This window comes from Anas platyrhynchos, chromosome 5 (genome assembly GCF_047663525.1).
Source record: "Anas platyrhynchos isolate ZD024472 breed Pekin duck chromosome 5, IASCAAS_PekinDuck_T2T, whole genome shotgun sequence".
Lineage (NCBI taxonomy): Eukaryota > Metazoa > Chordata > Aves > Anseriformes > Anatidae > Anas > Anas platyrhynchos.
Window position 1 is genome coordinate 30,005,404 of NC_092591.1, and position 18,323 is coordinate 30,023,726.

Below are 18,323 nucleotides of genomic sequence, written 5' to 3' on the forward strand. Positions count from 1 at the left end.
CTCCCTCCCTCCCTCCCTCCCCACGTGCCCCCCACAACCCGTCACGAAATCCCACCCGCGCACGCTGGGCACATCGCTTACAGCCACGGCAGAGAACCCAAAGCCTGAAAGACAAACACCAAAACTGGAAAAGAAGAAAACCAAAACAACAAATCCATAAAGCACAGGGAGGGCAACATCCAACTAACTTCCCCTCTCCAGCAGCTAGAGATGGGGAGCCTAAAGGAGTAACGAAACCCCCTCCCTCCCTCCCAACCCCCCCGAAACCCTCCCTCCCCACCCCAAACCCCAGCGCTGCAGCGGGAGCTGCCGGCCCCGGCCCCGGGGCTACAGGCTGTAGAACTTGAGGCTCCGGTCCATGCCCGTGGAGGCGATGAACTTGGCGTGGTGGCCAAAAGCCACTCCCGTGGTGAGGCCGCTGTGCTCTGCGGAGGGAAGGCAGCAAAGGGTTAGGGCTGGGCCACGCCGAGGTGCTTCCCCTCCCGCCCTCAGCCCCGTGCCCCGCACCAGTGAAGTGGAGGATTTCTGTCCACTGCTTGCAGATGTAGATCTGGACGTCCGTCCCGCCCAGCGCCAGGTAGGTGCCGCTCTGGTCAAAGATGAGAGACTTCACCTGGGAAGGAGAGGGGGAAAAAGGCTTCAGGACACACCTGGGGAGCTCCAGCTGCTCCTCTCTGCCCCAACACCCATGTGGCACCTCCACCTTGGGCTTCCCAGAGCGTGTGAGCAGGGCTGGGGTGGCCAGCAGCAGCCCAGCAGGCTGCCAGAGGGGAAAAGGGACTGCCACGCACCTCGAAGTTATTGTCCAGCTGCAGCGTCTTGAAGTTCTTGAGCTTACGCAAGTCCCAGAGCTTAACGGAGGAGTCATCTGCGGCTGTGGCCAGGTAGTAGCCGTTCTCGGAGAAGGCGATGCTGGTGATGGGGCCCGAGTGCCCCGGGAAGTTGGCCACGTTGGTGCGTTCCTGGGGACAGGAGGGTCAGACACGGGCTGCTGGCAGGGAGACGCTGCCTCGGGGAGCAGCTTAGCCAGGAGAGGGACAACAGCCCCCAGGGGACAGCGAGAGTTTGCAGGTGCAGGGATGAGGAAAGCCCCAGGGCTGTGTCCCCGCCATGCGGCACCAAACTCCCTCTGCTGTTCACAACAGCCCCAGGGACACTGGAGAGCAGATCCCTGCACCTCTCACTCTGCCAATGAAGCTCAGCCCACAGCAGATTGCACAGTCGGGCTGCTGCAGAGCTAAGGTGGCCCAGTGAGCTGGCACAGAGCACAGAAAACAGCAGGAGCTGCCCCTGTGCCGGGGCTCCAGCACAGCCGCAGGGCACCGAGCCCACCATGCCGCCGACTCCACACCCCCTGCGTGCCCTGGGCCAGCCCTACCTTCAGATCCCAGATCTTGATCTGAGAGTCCATCGTCCCTGTCCCAAAAATGAGCCCGTCTGGGTGGAACTGAGCACAGGTGAGAGCTGCAGAGACACAGGGAAACAGCGGGGGGCTGAGGAGGCTCTGCCCTGGGACAGCCCTTCCACCAACAGCCCCCAGACGAGTTCTCCCATGCTCCGAGAGGCCACGGCCCCGTGGGCAGAAAAATACCACTCTGCACGGTCACAGGAGCCCCCCCGGGTGGGCACACTCAGCCTTACCACAGCCAGAGCTCTCGTCTGTCACCTTGGTGAGGACACGGCCGGTCTGGATGTCCGAGAAAGCCCAGTACTGGAAGGGAGGAACAGGGTGCTGAGCACACAGCGACAGCACGGGGGGTCTGCACGCTCTGAGCCAGCTCCGGGCCTCACCTGGTCATCAGAAGAGCTGAGCAGGTAGTCACCCGTGGCGTGCAGACTCAGCCCGGTCACGGAGCCCTCGTGGGCACGCACAACCTGCACGCAGGAGGCGTTAGGCACAGACCAGATCCTGATGGTAGCATCGGGAGAAGCCGAGAACACCAGCTCCTAAAGAGGGGCGAGGCAGGAAGGTTAACACCAAAGCACCGCCGGGCTTCTGTCTGAAAGCTGCTAAAGGCGGGATCTGGCCAGAGAAAGACACGGGGTGCCCGACCCAGGCAAGTCTGGCCACGAAGGAAGAGGCCAGAAGGGACAGCAGCGCACCTGCGAGGGGTGGAACACGACGCTGGTGACCTTCTTGGAGTGGCCCTTGAGCGTGGCCAGGATCTGCTCTGAGCTCTTGTCAAAGACGATGACGTTTTTATCAGCCCCGCCTGGAAAACACAGCGGGGAGCTGGGAGAGATGCAGCGAGGCCAGCCGCGTCCAACATCTCCCCGTTGCTCCCGGAGAGCTCTGCCATGAGCTGAGAGAATTCCTCACCCCCCTTTCTTTGCCCCCCTCAGCCCCCAGAAGCACAAAGCCCTGCTCCCAAGCAGCCGCGGGCTCTCTGTTGCCACCCGATTCCCCGTGACGCGGAGGCGGCTCCCTTACCGGTGAGGATCTTGTTGGTGTCGGAAGGACAGAGGTCCAAGGCCAGGATCCCCGGGATGCTGGCACTGTGCAGCCCCTGCACGATGCAGAAGGACGCCAGGTTAGTGCTGCGAGCAAGAAAACGCTCCACAGGGAACAGAGAGGGTCCTGGGGGGAGCCCAGGGTGCTCTGATTCAGCTGTAGGAGCCCGTACCACCTGCACCCCAGCACAGATCCCCGTGGGAAGAGCCACGACCCTCTGCTAGCTCTGCCCAGCAGCAGACCCAGCTCCTTTTGATGTTGCCAAGCGCGTACCCAGCAGCAAGCAGAGTTTTTGAGTGCCCATCCCGCATCGCAGCACTCACCACGTGCGAGGCGACCTGCCGGTACTTGCTGAGCTCCTCCGGCTTCACCAGCTCCTCCGGAACCGTCTTGCCTCTCTGCAAAAGGAGAAGGGCACAGGGATAGGCACCTCAGGACATGTCACGTCCTCGCTTCCACAGCCTCTCGGGAGCAGAAGGGGGCTGCTCACCTTCTTACGCTCCGTGGTCAGCACCGTGGCCTTGTCTTGAAGCTGCAAAACAAGAGGACAGCGGCTGCAGCCTAGGCTGGAGAACCAGGTGCAGGGGCAGGCTGGAGAGCAGCCACTGAGCTCTGCAGCGGCACAAGCGGCAGGTCCTCACCTTCTGGATGATCTCGGGGGTCATGCCGGCGAGCTCTCCCAGGTCCATGGACTCCCCAGCTCCCTGCGGGGCACAGAATTAGTTATATGTGGGACGGGAACACCGGGGAAAAGTGCAGAGTGAGGCAGAGGGGACTCACCGCCACGTTGGGCTGGGAGGACGGCACGGTCTGGGGCACGATGAGGCCAGCCTGAGGCTTCAGCGTCGCCAGAGCTGCGGAGGCAGAGGAGCGCCGTGAGGCCCTGCCCCGTCTCCCCGAGGCTCACGGCCGTCCCCCTTTCCCCGTCACCTTCTCTGGCGGCGGTGACCTCCTTGGTGAGCCGGGCGATGACGCGGCAGGCGGCGTCGTGCTGGTAGAGCGCGTGGGACAGCTCCTGGCGTGTGGTCTGCAGCTGCTGGCGCAGGGTGAAGCTGTGCAGCATGACGGCGTCCTGCCGGGACGGGGCACGCTCAGACACACACACACACGCACGCTCAGCCCCGTTACCGGCCCCCGCTCCCACCCCCGGGGCTGCCACTCACCCACTCATCCTGCAGCGCCTTCAGGATGGCCGGGATGCTGGTGGCGGACGGAGGCTTGGGCCGGATCGGGTGGGCGACTGCCGATGGGATGGCACGGGGGGGGGTCAGCCGCCTCCTCCCCGCCCCGCAGCCCCCCCTCCGTGCCCACACCGAGCAGTTGGGCCCGGTGCAGCCCCCGCGGGGCCGGGCTCAGCCCCGGTGGGCGCCGTTACCCTTGATGTCGATGAGCTGCTCCTCGGACAGCGGCTGGTTGTTGACCGGGTCGGTGCCGTTCTCCGCGATGTACTTCTCGATCAGCCGCCGCTCGTAGACGTGGTTGGAGACGGGCGACACGCACGGGTGCTCGGGGACCTCGTTGGAGACTGGGGGGGAGGCCGCGGGTCACGGCGCGGCACCGACACCGCCCCCGCCCCCGGTACCGAGCGCGGTCCCGGCAGGGCCCGAACCCCCCCCCCCGGTGCGCCCCGCGCTCACTGGAGCAGATGAGGGCCATGGCGGGGCCGCCCCGCTCCGCTTCCGCCTCCCGCTTCCGCTTCCGGTCCCGGTGTGTGTGGGGGGGGGCGCGCGGAGCCCCTCCGCAGCTCCCGCCGCCTCACGCGGGCTCCGCCGCCGGAAACGGAAGCGCTCCCGGCGTGCCCCGCGGCGGGGGGGGGCGGGGCCGCGGAGGCGCTCGGGACTACAGCTCCCAGGGTGCCCCGCGGCAGGGGGGCGGGGGGCGGGGGGCTGAGCGCGCGGCCCCGCAGCGCCCCCGTGCGGCGGCGGGGTACGGGGGGGGGCATGGGGCGGGGGGGCACGGAGGGATTTGGGGGGGCGGGGGGGGCTGATTGGGGAGGGGGGGGAAATGGGGGGGAACGGGGGGGGAAGGGGAGAGCGGGGGGGGCGGGAGGAGGGGGTTTGGGGGGGGTTAGGGGGGTGTGGGGGGGGCTAGGGAGGGATTGGGGGGGCTATGGGGGGATTTGGGGGGGCCGGGGGGGCTATGGGGGCATTTGGGGGGGTTACGGGGGGATTTGGGGAGGGTAAGGGGGGATTTGGGGGGGTTACAGGGGGATTTGGGGGGGGCAGGGGGTGTTATGGGGGATTGGAGGGGTTAGGGGGGGGATTTGGGGAGGGTAAGGGGGGGGTTGGGGGAGTTACAGGGGAATTGGGGGGGATTTGGGGGAGTTATGGGGGATTTGGGAGGGTTAGGGAGGGATTTGGGGGTTTATGGGGGGATTGGGGGTGAGTCAGGGGGGGACTTGGGGAGGGTTGGGGGGGATTTCAGGGGGTTGCAGGGGGATGTGGGGGGTTAGAGGGGTGTTGGGAGGTGTTTGGGGGTAATGGGGACGCTTGAAGGGTATTTTGGGGGATAAACGGGGGGGTAAATGGGGGTGTACACTGGGGGGGTAATAGGGGGATGTTTCGGGGGGTTAAGGGGGGTTATATTGGGGTGCTGGGGGTCCGGCAGAGGGGTGGGGGGGTCACACCGGGCACAGGAGGGGGTCCTGGGGGGGAGCTGGGGTGCTTGGTGGGCACGGGGGGTGGTGGTGGGGGGGCACAGCCCCTGCTGCCCCCCCCACGGTGCCGCTCCCCGCAGAGCCCAGGCGCCGGGGATGGGGGGCGACACCGGGGGGAGCCGGGCCCTGCTGGGGGCCGCGCTGCTGCCGCTGCCCTGGGCCCCCTCACTGGGGGCGGCGGCGGCGGGGGGGGGCCCGGAGAGCTTCGTGCCCCCCCCGTCCCCAGCACCGACCCGCTGTGGCGCCTGGGCCACGCCGCCTGGGCCACGCTGGAGGGCTGGCTGGGCCCCGAGCCACTGCGCCTGCTGGCGGAGGTGAGCCCCAGACCCCTATTTTGGGGGGTTACGGGGACGCTGAGGGGGTGTCGCCCCCCCCCAGCCCCCAAGCCCCCTGTTTGCCCCCCCGCAGGGCCTGGCAGCCGTGCTGTGGCTGGTCTCCTCCGCCATCTCGGCCGGCCTGGCCGTGCTCAGCACCGTGGCGGGGGACATCCTGAGCGCCTGCGGCCTGGGCGGTGAGTCTGGGATGAGGGGGGGCACCCCCAAACGACCCCCACACGCCACCAGCACCCCCCCGACCCCGTTGTTTTCCCCCCTTCCAGGGGCCGGGCTGGTGCGCGGGGCGGCGCTGGCCCCCGGCGAGGTGCAGCGGGTGCTGCTGTGGGGGCTGGCGGCGCTGGCGGGGGCCCGGCTGCTGCGGCGGCTGCTGGGGGTGCTGCTGGCCCCGCTGCGGCGGGCGCTGCGCTGCCTCAAGCTCTGCTGCTTCCTGGCAGCCTTCCTCCGCGTGGCGGCCGCCGAAGGCAGCGGCCCCACGGCGCAGGCGGCGATGCTGCTGGGCCTCTGGGGGCTCTACCTGCTGCTGGGGGGCGGCGGGGAGCACCCCCCCGGCCCCGAGGCCAGGCTGGAAGCCGCCGTCCGCAGCCTGGAGTGGAAGGTGGAGGAGCTGTGCCGCTGGCACAGGTGGGGGGGGGCCCAGAACCGCGAGGAGGAGTGAGGGGGAGCACTGGGGGGGGGGCTGCGTTGCCCCCCTCCCACCCCACGTGTGTGACTCCCTGCTGTGTGCGCCCCCCCACCCCACTCGCCCCTTCTGCCACCCCACGTGTGGCCGGTGACCCCGTGGGGCAGCCCCCGTCCCGCTGCCCCCCAAACCTGGGGAGCCGCTCGCCGTGCCCCCCCCTCAGTGCCTTCACCGAGCCCACGCTGCTTTGTCCCCTGGGGGGCACGCCGGCAGCCCCCAGCCCCTTGTGCCCACAAAGAGCAGAGGGGGCAGCCTGTCCGTCTGTCCGTCCATCTCCGGAGGTAGCTGTGGGGTGAGAAGGGGACCCCAAAGATGGGTGTCACCCCCCCCCCGTGGCTCGGTTTTCTAGCTGCTTGTTGAGTGGTTTTGCTGTGCGGTGCCAAATAAAAAGAGTTTCACGGTGTCCTCGTGCTGCCTGGCCCACCCCATGGGGAAGGGGGGAGAGGGTGCCTTGGGGTGCCTCGGTCCTGGGGGGGACACAGAGGACGCTGGGGACGGTGGCAGGCTGGGACTGGGAGGTGCTGGGGCAGCGCGCGCTGTCCCCGTCTGTTTGCTGAGGCGGGGGGGCAGGGGGATGCCCGTGCCAGGAGCCGGCCCCGGTGCCCTCTGGATGTCCCTGCGCTGGGCCGCCTCGGCCCCTGCTTGCCCCCAGTGTCCCCAGCTCTCCCAGTGCCCCCAGTGTCCCTAGTTATTCCAGTGCTTCCAATCCCCTCAGCCCTTCCATTCCACTCAGTGTCCCCAATTCTCCCAGTGCCCCCAGTTCTCCCAGTGTCCTCAGTCCCTCCAGTACCTCCAGTCCCTCCCAGTGTCCCCAGTCTTTCCAGTGCCCCCTTTTCTTCCAGCGTGCCCAGTCCCCCCAGTGTCCCCCATCCCTCCCAGTCCCTCCCAGTGCCCCCAGTCCCTCCAGTGCCCCCAGTCCCTCCAGTGCCCCCAGTCCCCTCAGCCCTTCCCATTCCACCCAGTGTGCCCAGTGCCCCCAATTCTCCCAGTGTCCTCAGTCCCCTCAGTCCCTCCAGTCCCTCCCAGTCCCCCCCAGTGCCCCCCACCCCTCCCGGTCCCCCCCAGCGCCCCCTCCCGCCGGGGGTCCCGGTGCTCCCGGCGCTGCTCACCCCGGCGGGGGCCCCGGTGCCGGGAGTTTAGGACCCGGCGGGGCGAGGCGGCGCCGGTGCCGGTCCCGCCCCGGCCCCATTGTCTGGGCGCGGAGGCGGAGGGACGGCAGCGGCGGCGCCGTTCGCACGGACCGCGCCGCGGAGCCCTCCCGGCCCCGGTACCGGCCCCGGTACCGGCCATGGCCCCGGCCCCGGGGGCCCGCCTGGCGCTGCTGGCCGCCGCCCTGCTCGGGGCATCAGGTGAGCGCATCCGCACCGGCACCGGGCACCGGGTACCGGGTACCGGGCACCGGGCACCGGCACCGGGCACCGGGCACCGGGCACCGGGCACCGGGTACCGGCACCCGCAGCCCGTGATCCGCGCTCCCCGGCATTTTCCCCCCCCGGCTCTCTCGGGAGCCACCGGGAATCCGCTCCCGGCTCCGCACCGGCACCCAGCGGGGCTTCCCCGGCGCGGCGCCCCCCGCCCCTTCTCACCGCGTTCCCCGGGATGCAGCCGGCACCGACGCCGTGCGCCCCCCGGGGTCCCGCTGCCCCGCGCCCGGATCCCCCCCTGCGGGACCCCGCGGCGCTCCCCCAGCCCCGGGGGGGCTCCGGGACCAGCGCCCGTGGGTCCCCACCTCGGGGCACCCCCGGGGGGGCTGCACCGGCCCCAGAGCGCAGCGCTGGGTAGGGGCTGCGCGCCCCACGTCCCCCCCTCCCCGAGGATGGTGACAGCCGTCCCTGTCCCCGCAGCGAGCGGCGACTGGGCCCCCCCGGAGCCCATGTTCCTGCCGGCGGAGCTGGAGGTGCTGGCGGTGCCCGAGCACTACCGGCTGCAGCGGGCGGACGGGGACCTGGCCGCCAACACCTCCCTGCGCGCCCGCACCGAGACCTTCCTGCTGCTGCCGCACGGCTCCGGCGCCCAGCCGCTGCTCCGGGCGTCCTACACACCCTTCAGCACCCGGCAGGTAACGCCCGACCCCCCCTTCCCAGCCCCCCGCAGCCTCCGGGGCTGTCGGGACCCCGCCAGCATCGCCGTCTGTTCCAGGAGGTGCCCACCCGGAGCCCCCCGGAGAAGGAGGGCTGGGCTGTCCGTGCCGTGTCCCTGGAGAGCGCCGTGTCCCCGGACGAGCCCGTTGCCCGCGTCCTCTTCCACCTGCGGGGTCCCGACTGGCTGCCGGGGCAGCGGGAGCCCCCCGGGGAGCGGGACTTGCCCTGCGTCACCCTCCATGCCCACCACCGTGGCCGGGTGGCGCGGGGCACCTGCCGCCTGCAGGTTGGTGCTGCCCACCGGGGCTGGGGTGGGGAGGGGGCTGCGGGACCCCCCTTCGGCTCCCCCCCTTATTCTGAGCCTGCTTATCCCCCCCCCAGGCTCCTCTGGGTGTCTGCGTGGTGGAGCTGGAGATCCCCCCCCGCTGGTTCTCCCCGGCGGCCCCTGCCCCCCGTGCCCCCCTGGAGCCGGCCGAGCTGCACTACGGCGTTTTGGGGCCGGGGGCGTGCGGCCGCGCCGGGGGCCGGGGGGGGTCGGATGCAGGGCCACGGGAGGCCCCGCGGTACCTGGGGCCGCTGGAGCTGCGCGTGGCGGCGCCGGCACGGCGGCAGGAGGTGCGGCTGGACGAGCGGGTGCTGCTGCGCGTCCCCGACGCCACGCTGCGCCCCGGGCAGCGCTTTGCCGCCACCCTCGCCCTGCGGCACAACTTCACCGCCCAGCAGCTGACCCTGCGGTGAGCCCCCGTGTGTGTGGGATTGGGACCGGGAGGCAGGGGTCAGGGGGGACACGGCGTGATGCGTCCCGTGGCCCCCCCACGCCTTGTCCCCCAGGATCAAGGCCAAGAAGGGGCTGCTGGTGGTGGCAGCCCGACCTGGGGACCCTGCCTGGGCCGTGCAGCTGGAGCGCACCCGCGGCCCCAAGCACTGGACGGCCGTGGTGACGTGCCGGCGGAGCGGGGACACCCACGGGGACTGGAGGTAGGGGCAGCAGTGCTGGGGGGGCTTCTGCGTGGCACCCAGTGTAGCCCAGTATGGCCCAGCTGGGGCATGGGGATCCGTGCGTAGCACTGCTCCTATCCCAGTATGGCCCAACAGGGGGGCTGGAGCTGTGGGATAGCCCCCATTCAAATCGTAGGTTGCGGGACAGCTCCATCCCAGTAGGTCCCAGTAGATCCCAGTTGGGGTGGCGGGTGTCCCCACCCCAGCAGCTCCCAGCCAGGGCCACGACTTCGCAGGGCGTCGGAGGCGGTCGAGTTCCTGCACCTGGACCTGGCCGTGGAGAACGGGACGGGGGGGCTGGCGCCGGCGCTGCCCCTCACCTGGCAGGTGGAGTACCCCGGCCAGGACCCCGAGGCGCAGAAGGACAAGCTGGTGTGGGAGGTGCAGGTGTCGGAGCGGGACGTGCGCGCCCTCGTCCCCTTGGTGCAGGTGGGTGCCCCCCCGCTGCCCGTGTCCCCCCCTGTCCCATCCCTGCGGCGCTCTCAGCCCCGCTCTGCCCACAGGAGCTGGAGCTGCTGAACACAGCCCCGCTGACCGGCGTCCCCCGCGCGGTGCCGGTGACGTTGGTGACGGTGGAGGCAGGGGGCGGCGTGGCTGAGGTGACCGAGCCGCTGGGCTGCGAGTCGGCCGACAAGCAAGTGCTGCAGGTGAGCGGGGTCCCGGCCCCCCTGGCGCTACCCCCCAGGGGGCTGCCAGCCCCCTGCCCCTCCGTGTGTCCCCTCCGCAGGTGGCAGACAGCTGCGACGCGGTGTTCGTGGGGGGCAAGGAGAGCCGGGGGGCGCGGGGGGCGCGGGTGGACTTCTGGTCGCGCCGCCTGCACGCCTCGCTGCTCTTCACCGTCTGGGCCCCGCTGCTGCCGCTCCGCATCCAGCTCGGCGACACCACCCTGGAGCAGCTGCGGGGCTGGCGCCTGCCCGGTGCCACCGAGAGGTGAGAAGGTGCCACCGCCAACCCGCTGGCACCAGCCACCGCCGCGGCGTGCGCCCGGAGGGAGCTGGGAACAGGAGGAGGTGCCGAGCCCCACGGCACTCATGCCACATCCTCCTGCCGCACCCCCCTGCCCTGCAGAGCCCCATGGGGCTGGTGATGGACGTGTCCCTTGTCCCTTTGTCCCCAGCGCTGACGGGGAGGCGGATGAGCCCGGGGAGGAGGCGGAGCGGCGGGCGCGGGGCTGCCGGCCCCAGTACCAGCGCACGTCGGTGCGCTTCCTGGCGCACTTCGTGGCGCACCCGCGGGACGGTGGCCGTCACCTCTCCTACCTGCCCGGCCCCGAGTGGCTCCTGGATGTCACCCACCTGGTGGCTGGCCGGGCACGTGTGCAGGACCCCCGTGTGGCGACGCTGGAGGGGGACACCGTGGTGGTCGGCCGGGAGCCCGGCGTCACCTCTGTGGAGGTAGGCACGGGGCGCAGCGTTCGGGGCAGCGTGGGGCTGGAGGGGTGGCGGTGCTGGGGCTGGGGAGGGGCCTGACGAGGTGCCCCCCGTGCCCCCAGGTCCGCTCCCCCGTCTCGGACTCCATCCTGGGCGAGCAGACGCTGGTGGTGTCGGAGGAGAAGGTGACGGTGACCGAGCTGCGTGCCCAGCTGGTGGCAGGGCTGGCGCTGGCGCTGCGGACGGAGCTGGGCCACCCCGGCGTGGTCACGGCCACCTGCCAGGCCACGGGCTCGCTGCGGACCCCCAAGCAGGTGAGGGGGGTGCAGCGGGGAGGCGTGGGGGTGCTGGCGGTGCCCGGAGCCCCGCTGCCACCCCCGGCGTCCTGGCAGGAGGCGACGCTGTCTGTCTGGCTGTCCTTCTCCGACGGCACGCTGGCCCCACTGGAGCTGTACGGCTGGCAGGACGTGGCGCTGGCCGTGACCTCGCAGGACCCTGCCGTGGTCACCGTGGCGGGGGGCTTGCCCGGGGCCCCCTCCTGGCGCCCGAGGGTGCTGGCGGAGGGGCCGGGGCGGGGGGCCCTGCTGCAGCTCAGCCTGCACCCCCCAGATGCCTGCCGCCGGGGTCGGCACCGGGCGGCCGCCCTGGCCACCGGCTCTGCCTGGCTGGAGGTGGGGGCTGCCCGGCGCGGGACCCCCCCCGGCAGCCCCCGGCCCCCCGCACCCTTCCCGCGGGCCGAGGGGGCCATGTCGGGGGAGGCGGTGACGGCGGGCGGCGAGCCCCGCAGGAGGAACCCCGGCGGCGTGGGTCCGGCCTCCACCAAGCTGCAGGGGCTGGGGTCTTCCTCGGAGGAGGAGGAGGAGGAGCAGGGGGAGGAAGGCCGTGGGCGTGCGGGCAGGGAGGAGGAGGAGGAGGAGGAGGAAGAGGAGATGGTGAAGGCCCCGGCGCGGGTGACCGACCTGGAGATCGGCATGTACGTCCTGCTGGGTGTCTTCTGCCTGGCCATCTTCATCTTCCTCGTCAACTGCATCTTCTTCGTGCTGCGCTACCAGCAGAAGGAGCCCCCCGACGCCGGGGCCACCCCCTCGGCTCCCCAGCCCCACAACTGGGTCTGGCTGGGCACTGACCAGGAGGAGCTGAGCCGGCAGCTGGACCGCCAGCAGCCGGAGCCCCCCGCCCCGGCGCCCCCCCAGCCGGGCACGGAGGCCGGGCGCTGCTGCTGCGGGGACCCCCAGGTGCCCGCCGTGGGGTCTCCCCCCACAGCCCCGCCGCCAGCCGGCACCCCCCCGGCCCGCAAGGAAGGGGCTGCACCGGGGGGCGGCCGGCGGAAGCGTGTGGAGTTTGTCACCTTCGCGCCCCCCCGGGTCCCCGAGGAGCCCCCCCAGCCCGCCCCCAACGTGCAGTCCATCCTCGTGGCCAGCGAGGACGACATCCGCTGGGTGTGCGAGGACATGGGGCTGCGGGACCCCGAGGAGCTCAGGAGCTACATGGAGAGGATCCGGGGCAGCTCCTGACCCCGGGGGGCAGCCCCAGCCCACCCCCCCTCCCCGAGCTGGCACTGCCCTACGGGACCAGCCTCCTCCCTGTCCCCATCCCTCCTGGTGGCCTCAGCAGGGACACCGGAGGGCCTGGCCCCAAGGCTGTCGGGGTGGCAGCCGCCCACCCCGCAGCATCCCTCCTGGGGGGGTGGGGGTCTCCTCACCCTGGCCCCGCCGTGGTGCCGGAGGGCGTGGGGAGGCTGCGGCCCCCCCTTGCTGTGGGTCTCATTGCGACGTTGTGTTCATAGTGCTGATGATGAGTCCTGTGGTCCGACCTGGGGAGCGCCCCGCGCCCCCCCTCTCCCCCCCAAATCCCCCTGGCCACACGTCCGTTTTGTATCCATACCGCTGTGGGATGGGGCCGCTGCGGGGGCCTGTTATTTATGGAAGATTTTTAATTCTGACGTTGTTACAAAAATAAAATATTTAAAAAAGCTGAGCCGTGCCCGTGCCGTGGTGTTGGTGGAGCGGGCGGGGGCTGGGGGCTGGGGGTGCCGTGGTGGCTCCCCCAGGCACAGCGGGGCCGTGAGGGCAGCCACGGGGCCCTGCACCTCCTCCGGCTCCTCTCCTCCCAAGCCCAGGGGCTCAGATGGGGGGTGAGGGGCTGCAGGTAGGGGGGTGAAGCTCCGACACCCGTGGGTGCCTGCCCACGGCCTCGCCAGCACCCCCAGAAAACGGTGGAGGAGGAGGGAGCCCCGCATGGAGCTCTTTCACCCCAGGGTGCTCCCAGAGCCTGGGGGGACCCCGCTCACCCCGTGCTGCCCACCCCAGCTCCCTGCGACGTGGGGAGGTTGGGCTCTGTGCAGCGTGGCTCCCACGACACCCTCACCCCGGGGGTCCCGAGCGCGACGCGGTGCGGCACCGCGCGGCCCCGCAGCGCCTTGGGCAGCTCCCGAGGCACGGTGGGGCCCCTGCGAGCACGTGGCGAGGTCCCCGAGCGAGGGCCACCTCCGTCGTCCGCCCCCGGGGTGCCGCTTCCCCCCGGGGCGCGCGGCGGTTTGCTGTGGCAGGATGGAGCCACCCCCACAGCCAGCCCCGGGGTGCCGGGCTGGCTTCCTGCGCACCTCGGCCGGGCACGGTGCGAGCCGAGCGGCGGCACGGGGGTCACGGCCCCGGCAGCGGGAAGGGGGCAGCGCCATGGGGCTGCCCGGCAGCCGCTGAGGATGGAGGTGTTGTGCCTGCTCGTGGCGGCTCTCTGTGCCGCGGCTCCCGGACCAGGTATGGCGCCGTCCCCCCCTCTGCCTCCTCTGCATGCTGGGGGTGTCACCGGCACCGCTTCGGGTGTGGAGCGAGGGTGCTCTGCAGACGTGGCCTCCTCGCCCTCCGTCAGGTGGGCAGCAGGGTCACCTCACCTCGCCGCATCCCTGCTTGGGGGCTCTTGAGCTCGGGAACCCCAAAGGTGCTCCCCGGGCCATCCTGTCCCCGCTGCCCCAGAGGACAGCGTGCGCAGGACCCCGACCCGCTCTGGCAAGGGGCTGCTTGGCTGCTGCGCTGCTCCCCAAAATATTTTAGGGGTGCCTGCGCACCTCGGCAGCCCCCGAGGTGGCAGTGGCAGGACTCACCCCTCAGCTGCTTGGCTCCAGGATGCTTCCCCTGCTCTGCCCCGCCGCAGGGACCCCCCAACCCCCTATTGAGTCCCCCCACTGCCGTCAGGTAGGTGAAATGCTTTGCCATTGGCACGAGCCAAAAGGCTGCCCTATGCCGCCCTACCCCATCACCGACCACCGCCTTTGGAGCAGGTTTTGAGCTCCTGTAGGGCTCAGGGAGGTTTCCCCCCTGAAATGGCTGCCAGGAGCAGCCGCCAGCCCTGCTGCTGCTCGATCTGTGACCGACCCTCAGTGCCACGTCCGGGGGCTGCGGGCTGGGGTCCCCCTGGGGCAGCAGCTCTCAGGGAAACCTACTTTTTGCACAAGGCTGTTGTTTCGCAGGTGATGGGAATGGAGTGTGTTGCTTCCTGTGGGGCATCGCTGAGCGAAGGCGAAAGCAGGCTTCACCACCACCGCAGGCTGATGCGCTGCGAAAAAAAAAAAAAAAAAGTGCCCTTGTTTTTTTTGTCAGAAACCATCTCTGCAATAGCTGCTCCCCTTCCTGAGCTGAGGAGCGAGGCCTGAGGCTGCAGGCTTGCAGCCCGTTGCTGCCGGCGGAGGCGGGAGAGGTGCACGGTGCCGTGCACGCTGCAGCTTTGCCCTCGCGGCCTTCTCCCTGCAGCCACCCCGGTGCCAACGTCCAGGCAGCGCCGACTGCCCCCGGGCAGCGGGGGCCGTGCTGGGGGCTCTCCCCTGGGTCGCGTCCCCCTGCAGCGGGCGGCTGACGCGTAGCCGCAGAGGTTGGGTTTTAGGAACGCAAGAGCCATTCCTGCACGGGCCTCCCCGGGCCCCATTTTGTGGCAGCCTCTCGGTGCCATTTTGTGCATCCGTCCCCAGCGCGCGCTGGGGGGCTGGGCTGTGCACCCCCGCACCCTCTCCAGGTGTCCCCACACAGGGCTCGGGCAGCCCGGTGGCTTTGAGGGTCAATTTGGGGACGTCGGTGGGGGACGCAGGGGCACGTCGAGGCCAGGTGGTCTTTCAACTGCATCGCCCTGGCCGCCTCCTGCCCAGCTGGGACATGGCTGGGATGAGGACACGGGGTGGGAGGACAGGGCCGGGGGCTCCCAGAGCTCAGCCCCAAACCTCCGACCCCTCCACACAGCCCCGGCGGAGCCCATGGGGACCCCCAGCGGGGCAAAGAGCGGCGCGGCTGGGAACGCTTCGGTGGAACCAGGTGAGAGCGGGTGTCCTGGGAGGGGGGGCAGCCAGAACCAGGCCCCCCCCGGCACCCTCCACCCGTGCCATCCGCAGGTCCCCCTGGTGAGGCCGTGCTGCGCCTGGCTGGCGGCAGCGAGCGCTGCGAGGGCACGGTGCAGCTGCTGCAGGGCGGCCACTGGCTGCCCGTGTGCCGGAGCTCCTGGCACGCCGCAGCCTCCCAGGAGCTGTGCCGCCGCCTGCACTGCGGGGATGCCGAGGAAGACGCCACGCTGCTGAGCCTGACAGGGGAACGGGACAGCACCGACGGCTGCCCCGTGGCCGTGACCAACTGCAGCGGCTGGGCGCTGGAGCCGTGCTGGCTGCGCCTGGCCACCGAGCCACACTGCTGCGCCACAGGGCCGGCTCGCGTCACCTGCACCGGTAAGAGCCACCGGGGCACAGCGGTGCCAGCACGAGCTGGTGGCCGCCACCACAGCCTCCCGGCACGTGGGGGCTCCTGGCGGTGCCAGCAGCGTTCCCCCATCCCGACAGCTGCCCCGGCGCTGCGGCTGGCGGGCGGCCGGAGCCGCTGCGAGGGCCGCGTGGAGCTGCGGCAGGCGGGCGTCTGGGGCACGGTGTGCGACGACGGCTGGGACCTGGCCGATGCCACGGTGGTGTGCCGGCAGCTGGGCTGCGGCTGGGCCCTGCACGCCCGCGGCGACGCCTCCTTCGGCAGGGGGAGCGGGCCCATCCTGCGGGACGAGGTGAGCTGCGGCGGGCACGAGCAGCGGCTCTGGGAGTGCCCGGCCACGGGCGAGCACGACTGCCACCACAAAGAGGACGCCGGCGTGGTGTGCTCCGGTGGGTCCCCGCGCCGTGCCGCGGCCACGCGCCCCGGGGGATGGGGGCAGCCCCGGGGTAGACGCCCCCCATCGTGCCCCCTCCCTGCAGAGCACCAGGAGTGGCGGCTCGCCGGGGGCCGTGACGGCTGCGCGGGGCGCGTGGAGGTGTTTTTCCGTGGGACGTGGAGCACGGTGTGCGACAGCTCCTGGTACCAGATGGAGGCAGGCGTGCTGTGCCACACGCTGGGCTGCGGGGAGCCCCTGGAGCGGCCGTCCTTCCCCCACACGCTGCCCACCAAGATGCTCTACGTGTGCTCGAGCTGGCAGCCCTCGCTGGCGCACTGCCGCTGGACCTACAACAAGTCGGCGCCTTGCCATCAGTCCCGTGCAGCTGGCGTGGTCTGCAACGGTACGGGACCCCCGGCACTGCAGGGGGGGGTCCCTGCTGCTCACCGCTCCAGCAGGGGGGCTGCAGCCTCTCCCCTCCCCTCCTGCAGGCTCCCAGGGCTTGCAGACACCAGCCCCGTTAGTGACGGTGACACCGGGCGGTATCACGGTGCTCAGCAGTGAGTTCCCCACACCGTGGGTTGGGGAGGGGTGTTAACGGGGCTGCAGCCTCCCCCGGTTCTGGGGGGGAGCTGGGGGGTGGGAGGGCTTTGAGGGCATCACAGCCTGTGTCCGTTCTCTGCCCCAGCTGAGGGGGGCTCCGTGGTGGACACGCAGTCCCTCCTGCACGCGCCCCTCTTCATCCCCTGCCTGGTGCTGGCGGCGCTGCTCCTGCTCACCCTGCTTGGCTTCACCACCGCGCTGCTGAGGCTGAGGAAGAGGAGCGGTAAGGAGCAGCCCCAAGGCTGCGAAGGCTGCAGAGGGGCGATGCCCTCCAGCCGCATCCCAAGCACCCCCTCCGTCCCCGCAGCCCTCACCGTGTGCCCCCCTGGGCCGGTCCTGGTGAGCAACAGCACCCAGGGCCCCGACGCGCCCTCTGGGATCTGCAAGAACTACAGGGAGATGCCCCCCAGCCTCCCCAAGGAACCAGGTGGGTCTGGGGGCTGACTGCCCCGTTATCCCCCGTTAACCCCCGTTGGCCCCCATCAGCCCCATCTCGCCCCGCAGCCCCCTCGCCCGTGACCCTTCCTGCTGCCAAGGGCTCTGACTCCTCCGACTCTGACTACGAACACTACGACTTCAGAAGCAAGCCGCCCGTGGCCCTCTCCACCTTCTACAGTGAGCCCCCGCCACAGCAGCCCCCTGCCTCCCCGGGTCCCCCCCTGCTAACCGGGTCCCCCCCCTGCCCTCCCGCAGACTCGCTGCGCCGGCAGCCGGGCGAGCAGCAGCAGGGCGAGCAGCTGCTCCCGTTGGTGCCCCCCCAGGACAGGATGGAGCCGTTCCCTGCAGAAGGTGTGCCAGCCCCTCGTCCCTCTGCCCCACAGCACCGCCCGTCTGCCTGCCCATGGGGGGGGCGAGCAGCGTGTCCCCGATCCCCCCGGTGACATATGGCCCATGCCCCGCAGTGCCAGCGACGACGCTGTGTTCCCAGCCGTGGGGCAGGGCAAACAGCCTGTCCTCCTCCTCCTCCTCTTCCTCCTCCATGGAGCCCTACTGCAATGAGAGCGCGCCCCCCCTGCATGCCTGGCCCTGCCCGCAGCCCCCGGCCTACAGCCCCCCCCAGCTGGCAGCACCCGCAGCCCCCGGCTGCACCCTACAGCCATGCACCGGTGAGCAGGGGCAGCGGGGTGCAAGGGGATGCGGATGGGAATGGGGATGGGGACGGTCCTGGGAAGGGCCACATGGGTGCTGTGGGGGTGGCAGCAGGGCTGGGAGGTGCCAGTGTGTGCCCCTGCCTCCCCCAGTGCCCCCGGCCATGCCCTGCCTGCCCGACCCAGCGCTCGCCCAGCCCCATGTAGCGGTGCCCCCAGCAGCCGCCGACCCCGCAGACAGCTCCAGCACCTCCTCGGGGGAGTGGTACGAGAACGTGCAGGGCACCGAGCCGCCAGAGTACCCGTCCCCACACCACGGTGAGCACCCCGTGCCGGCAGGGCTCCTGCCCCCAGCCTCCCCCCACGGCCCCGCTCTGCCTGACGGGCTCGTCCCCGCAGGCTGGCCGGCTCCATCCTGCCCCCAGGACCCCAACTCCTCGGAGAGCAGCGACTACGATGACATCCAGGGCTCTGGCTGCTGAGGACGGGGACGGGCAGCACTGGGCAGTGGGCAGGGGGCTGCGGGCGCTGCGGGGGACTCACGACCACGCTGCTTACATCTCCTTGGGGCTGCTCCAGCTGCCTCCTCCGTGCTGGGGCACGGGCAGAGGCGCAGGGGCTCGTGGGGGGACGCTTGGTGCAGGCTGTGCCAGGCTACGTGCTTCCATTAAAGGCTTTTCCCAGCTTGTCACCGTGTCCTTGGGCCGTGGGGACGGCTGCTCAGCAGCCCCGCAGCGAGGCTGGGTCCCCAGCCCTCAGTCCTCCCCATCCTGGGCCACTTTTTTGGGGATGTGCTACCCACCGTGGCCAGCCCAGCCCACAGGCAGCCCCCAAAGATCACCGTGGGGGCCCCAAGCACCCCAAACGCCCACCCTCACCGTGGGCTCCTTCACGGGGAAGCCAAGCTCCCCGGCGCTGCCTGGGGCTCCGACCTGCCGCAGTGGAAAATTT

At 71.0% G+C, this 18,323-nt stretch overlaps 4 protein-coding genes across 5 annotated transcripts; 3 read left to right on the plus strand and 1 right to left on the minus strand.

Annotated features, from left to right (window-relative positions):
* Nucleotides 1–264: 264 nt before the first annotated feature.
* Nucleotides 265–4,255, minus strand: PRPF19 (pre-mRNA processing factor 19). The gene is made up of 16 exons (XM_027458387.3): nucleotides 4,090–4,255; nucleotides 3,828–3,977; nucleotides 3,616–3,692; nucleotides 3,383–3,524; nucleotides 3,233–3,306; nucleotides 3,094–3,156; nucleotides 2,943–2,984; nucleotides 2,776–2,850; nucleotides 2,432–2,507; nucleotides 2,104–2,213; nucleotides 1,792–1,947; nucleotides 1,642–1,711; nucleotides 1,379–1,464; nucleotides 792–962; nucleotides 508–613; nucleotides 265–425 (listed from the first exon to the last, which is right to left on the minus strand). Exons 1-16 carry the CDS (start codon nucleotides 4,106–4,108, stop codon nucleotides 328–330), a joined length of 1,515 nt encoding a protein of 504 aa, XP_027314188.1. The 5' UTR covers nucleotides 4,109–4,255; the 3' UTR covers nucleotides 265–327.
* TMEM109 (transmembrane protein 109) lies at nucleotides 4,107–6,525 on the plus strand. The gene is made up of 4 exons (XM_027458047.3): nucleotides 4,107–4,163; nucleotides 5,189–5,422; nucleotides 5,517–5,619; nucleotides 5,707–6,525. The coding sequence occupies exons 1-4, from the start codon at nucleotides 4,107–4,109 to the stop codon at nucleotides 6,096–6,098; spliced, it is 786 nt and encodes a 261-aa protein (XP_027313848.3). The 3' UTR covers nucleotides 6,099–6,525.
* Nucleotides 6,526–7,298: 773 nt separating this feature from the next.
* Nucleotides 7,299–12,549, plus strand: TMEM132A (transmembrane protein 132A). Its single transcript, XM_072038589.1, has 11 exons — nucleotides 7,299–7,471; nucleotides 7,967–8,181; nucleotides 8,262–8,489; nucleotides 8,585–8,937; nucleotides 9,035–9,181; nucleotides 9,439–9,631; nucleotides 9,706–9,849; nucleotides 9,930–10,132; nucleotides 10,320–10,596; nucleotides 10,695–10,886; nucleotides 10,965–12,549. The coding sequence occupies exons 1-11, from the start codon at nucleotides 7,411–7,413 to the stop codon at nucleotides 12,084–12,086; spliced, it is 3,135 nt and encodes a 1,044-aa protein (XP_071894690.1). The 5' UTR covers nucleotides 7,299–7,410; the 3' UTR covers nucleotides 12,087–12,549.
* Nucleotides 12,550–13,187: 638 nt separating this feature from the next.
* On the plus strand, nucleotides 13,188–18,060 carry CD6 (CD6 molecule). Of its 2 annotated transcripts, XM_072038607.1 has the most exons (13): nucleotides 13,188–13,328; nucleotides 14,799–14,870; nucleotides 14,948–15,274; nucleotides 15,386–15,694; nucleotides 15,785–16,084; nucleotides 16,173–16,241; nucleotides 16,370–16,507; nucleotides 16,592–16,711; nucleotides 16,789–16,899; nucleotides 16,978–17,073; nucleotides 17,187–17,390; nucleotides 17,526–17,690; nucleotides 17,772–18,060. In XM_072038607.1, the coding sequence occupies exons 1-13, from the start codon at nucleotides 13,274–13,276 to the stop codon at nucleotides 17,852–17,854; spliced, it is 2,049 nt and encodes a 682-aa protein (XP_071894708.1). In that variant the 5' UTR covers nucleotides 13,188–13,273; the 3' UTR covers nucleotides 17,855–18,060. The 2 variants fall into 2 exon arrangements, with proteins under 2 accessions (XP_071894708.1, XP_071894709.1); XM_072038608.1 differs by lacking the exon at nucleotides 16,789–16,899.
* The last annotated feature ends 263 nt before the right edge of the window (nucleotides 18,061–18,323 follow it).

What these genes read in the sequence shown, in the direction of transcription:
- CD6 (XM_072038607.1), top strand. Translation starts at nt 13,274, where the DNA reads ATGGAGGTGTTGTGCCTGCTCGTGGCGGCTCTCTGTGCCGCGGCTCCC. An exon ending in GGCCCTCTCCACCTTCTACA is followed by an intron (nt 16,900 to 16,977) that starts GTGAGCCCCCGC and finishes GCCCTCCCGCAG; the next exon opens with ACTCGCTGCGCCGGCAGCCG. An exon ending in CACCCTACAGCCATGCACCG is followed by an intron (nt 17,391 to 17,525) that starts GTGAGCAGGGGC and finishes TGCCTCCCCCAG; the next exon opens with TGCCCCCGGCCATGCCCTGC.
- TMEM132A (XM_072038589.1), top strand. Translation starts at nt 7,411, where the DNA reads ATGGCCCCGGCCCCGGGGGCCCGCCTGGCGCTGCTGGCCGCCGCCCTG. An exon ending in CGCCCTGCTCGGGGCATCAG is followed by an intron (nt 7,472 to 7,966) that starts GTGAGCGCATCC and finishes CTGTCCCCGCAG; the next exon opens with CGAGCGGCGACTGGGCCCCC. An exon ending in CCGACAAGCAAGTGCTGCAG is followed by an intron (nt 9,850 to 9,929) that starts GTGAGCGGGGTC and finishes TCCCCTCCGCAG; the next exon opens with GTGGCAGACAGCTGCGACGC.
- PRPF19 (XM_027458387.3), bottom strand. An exon ending in TGACCACGGAGCGTAAGAAG is followed by an intron (nt 2,851 to 2,942) that starts GTGAGCAGCCCC and finishes CTCCTTTTGCAG; the next exon opens with AGAGGCAAGACGGTTCCGGA. An exon ending in GGCAGGTCGCCTCGCACGTG is followed by an intron (nt 2,508 to 2,775) that starts GTGAGTGCTGCG and finishes TGCATCGTGCAG; the next exon opens with GGGCTGCACAGTGCCAGCAT.
- TMEM109 (XM_027458047.3), top strand. Translation starts at nt 4,107, where the DNA reads ATGGCGGGGCCGCCCCGCTCCGCTTCCGCCTCCCGCTTCCGCTTCCGG. An exon ending in CACTGCGCCTGCTGGCGGAG is followed by an intron (nt 5,423 to 5,516) that starts GTGAGCCCCAGA and finishes GCCCCCCCGCAG; the next exon opens with GGCCTGGCAGCCGTGCTGTG. An exon ending in GAGCGCCTGCGGCCTGGGCG is followed by an intron (nt 5,620 to 5,706) that starts GTGAGTCTGGGA and finishes CCCCCCTTCCAG; the next exon opens with GGGCCGGGCTGGTGCGCGGG.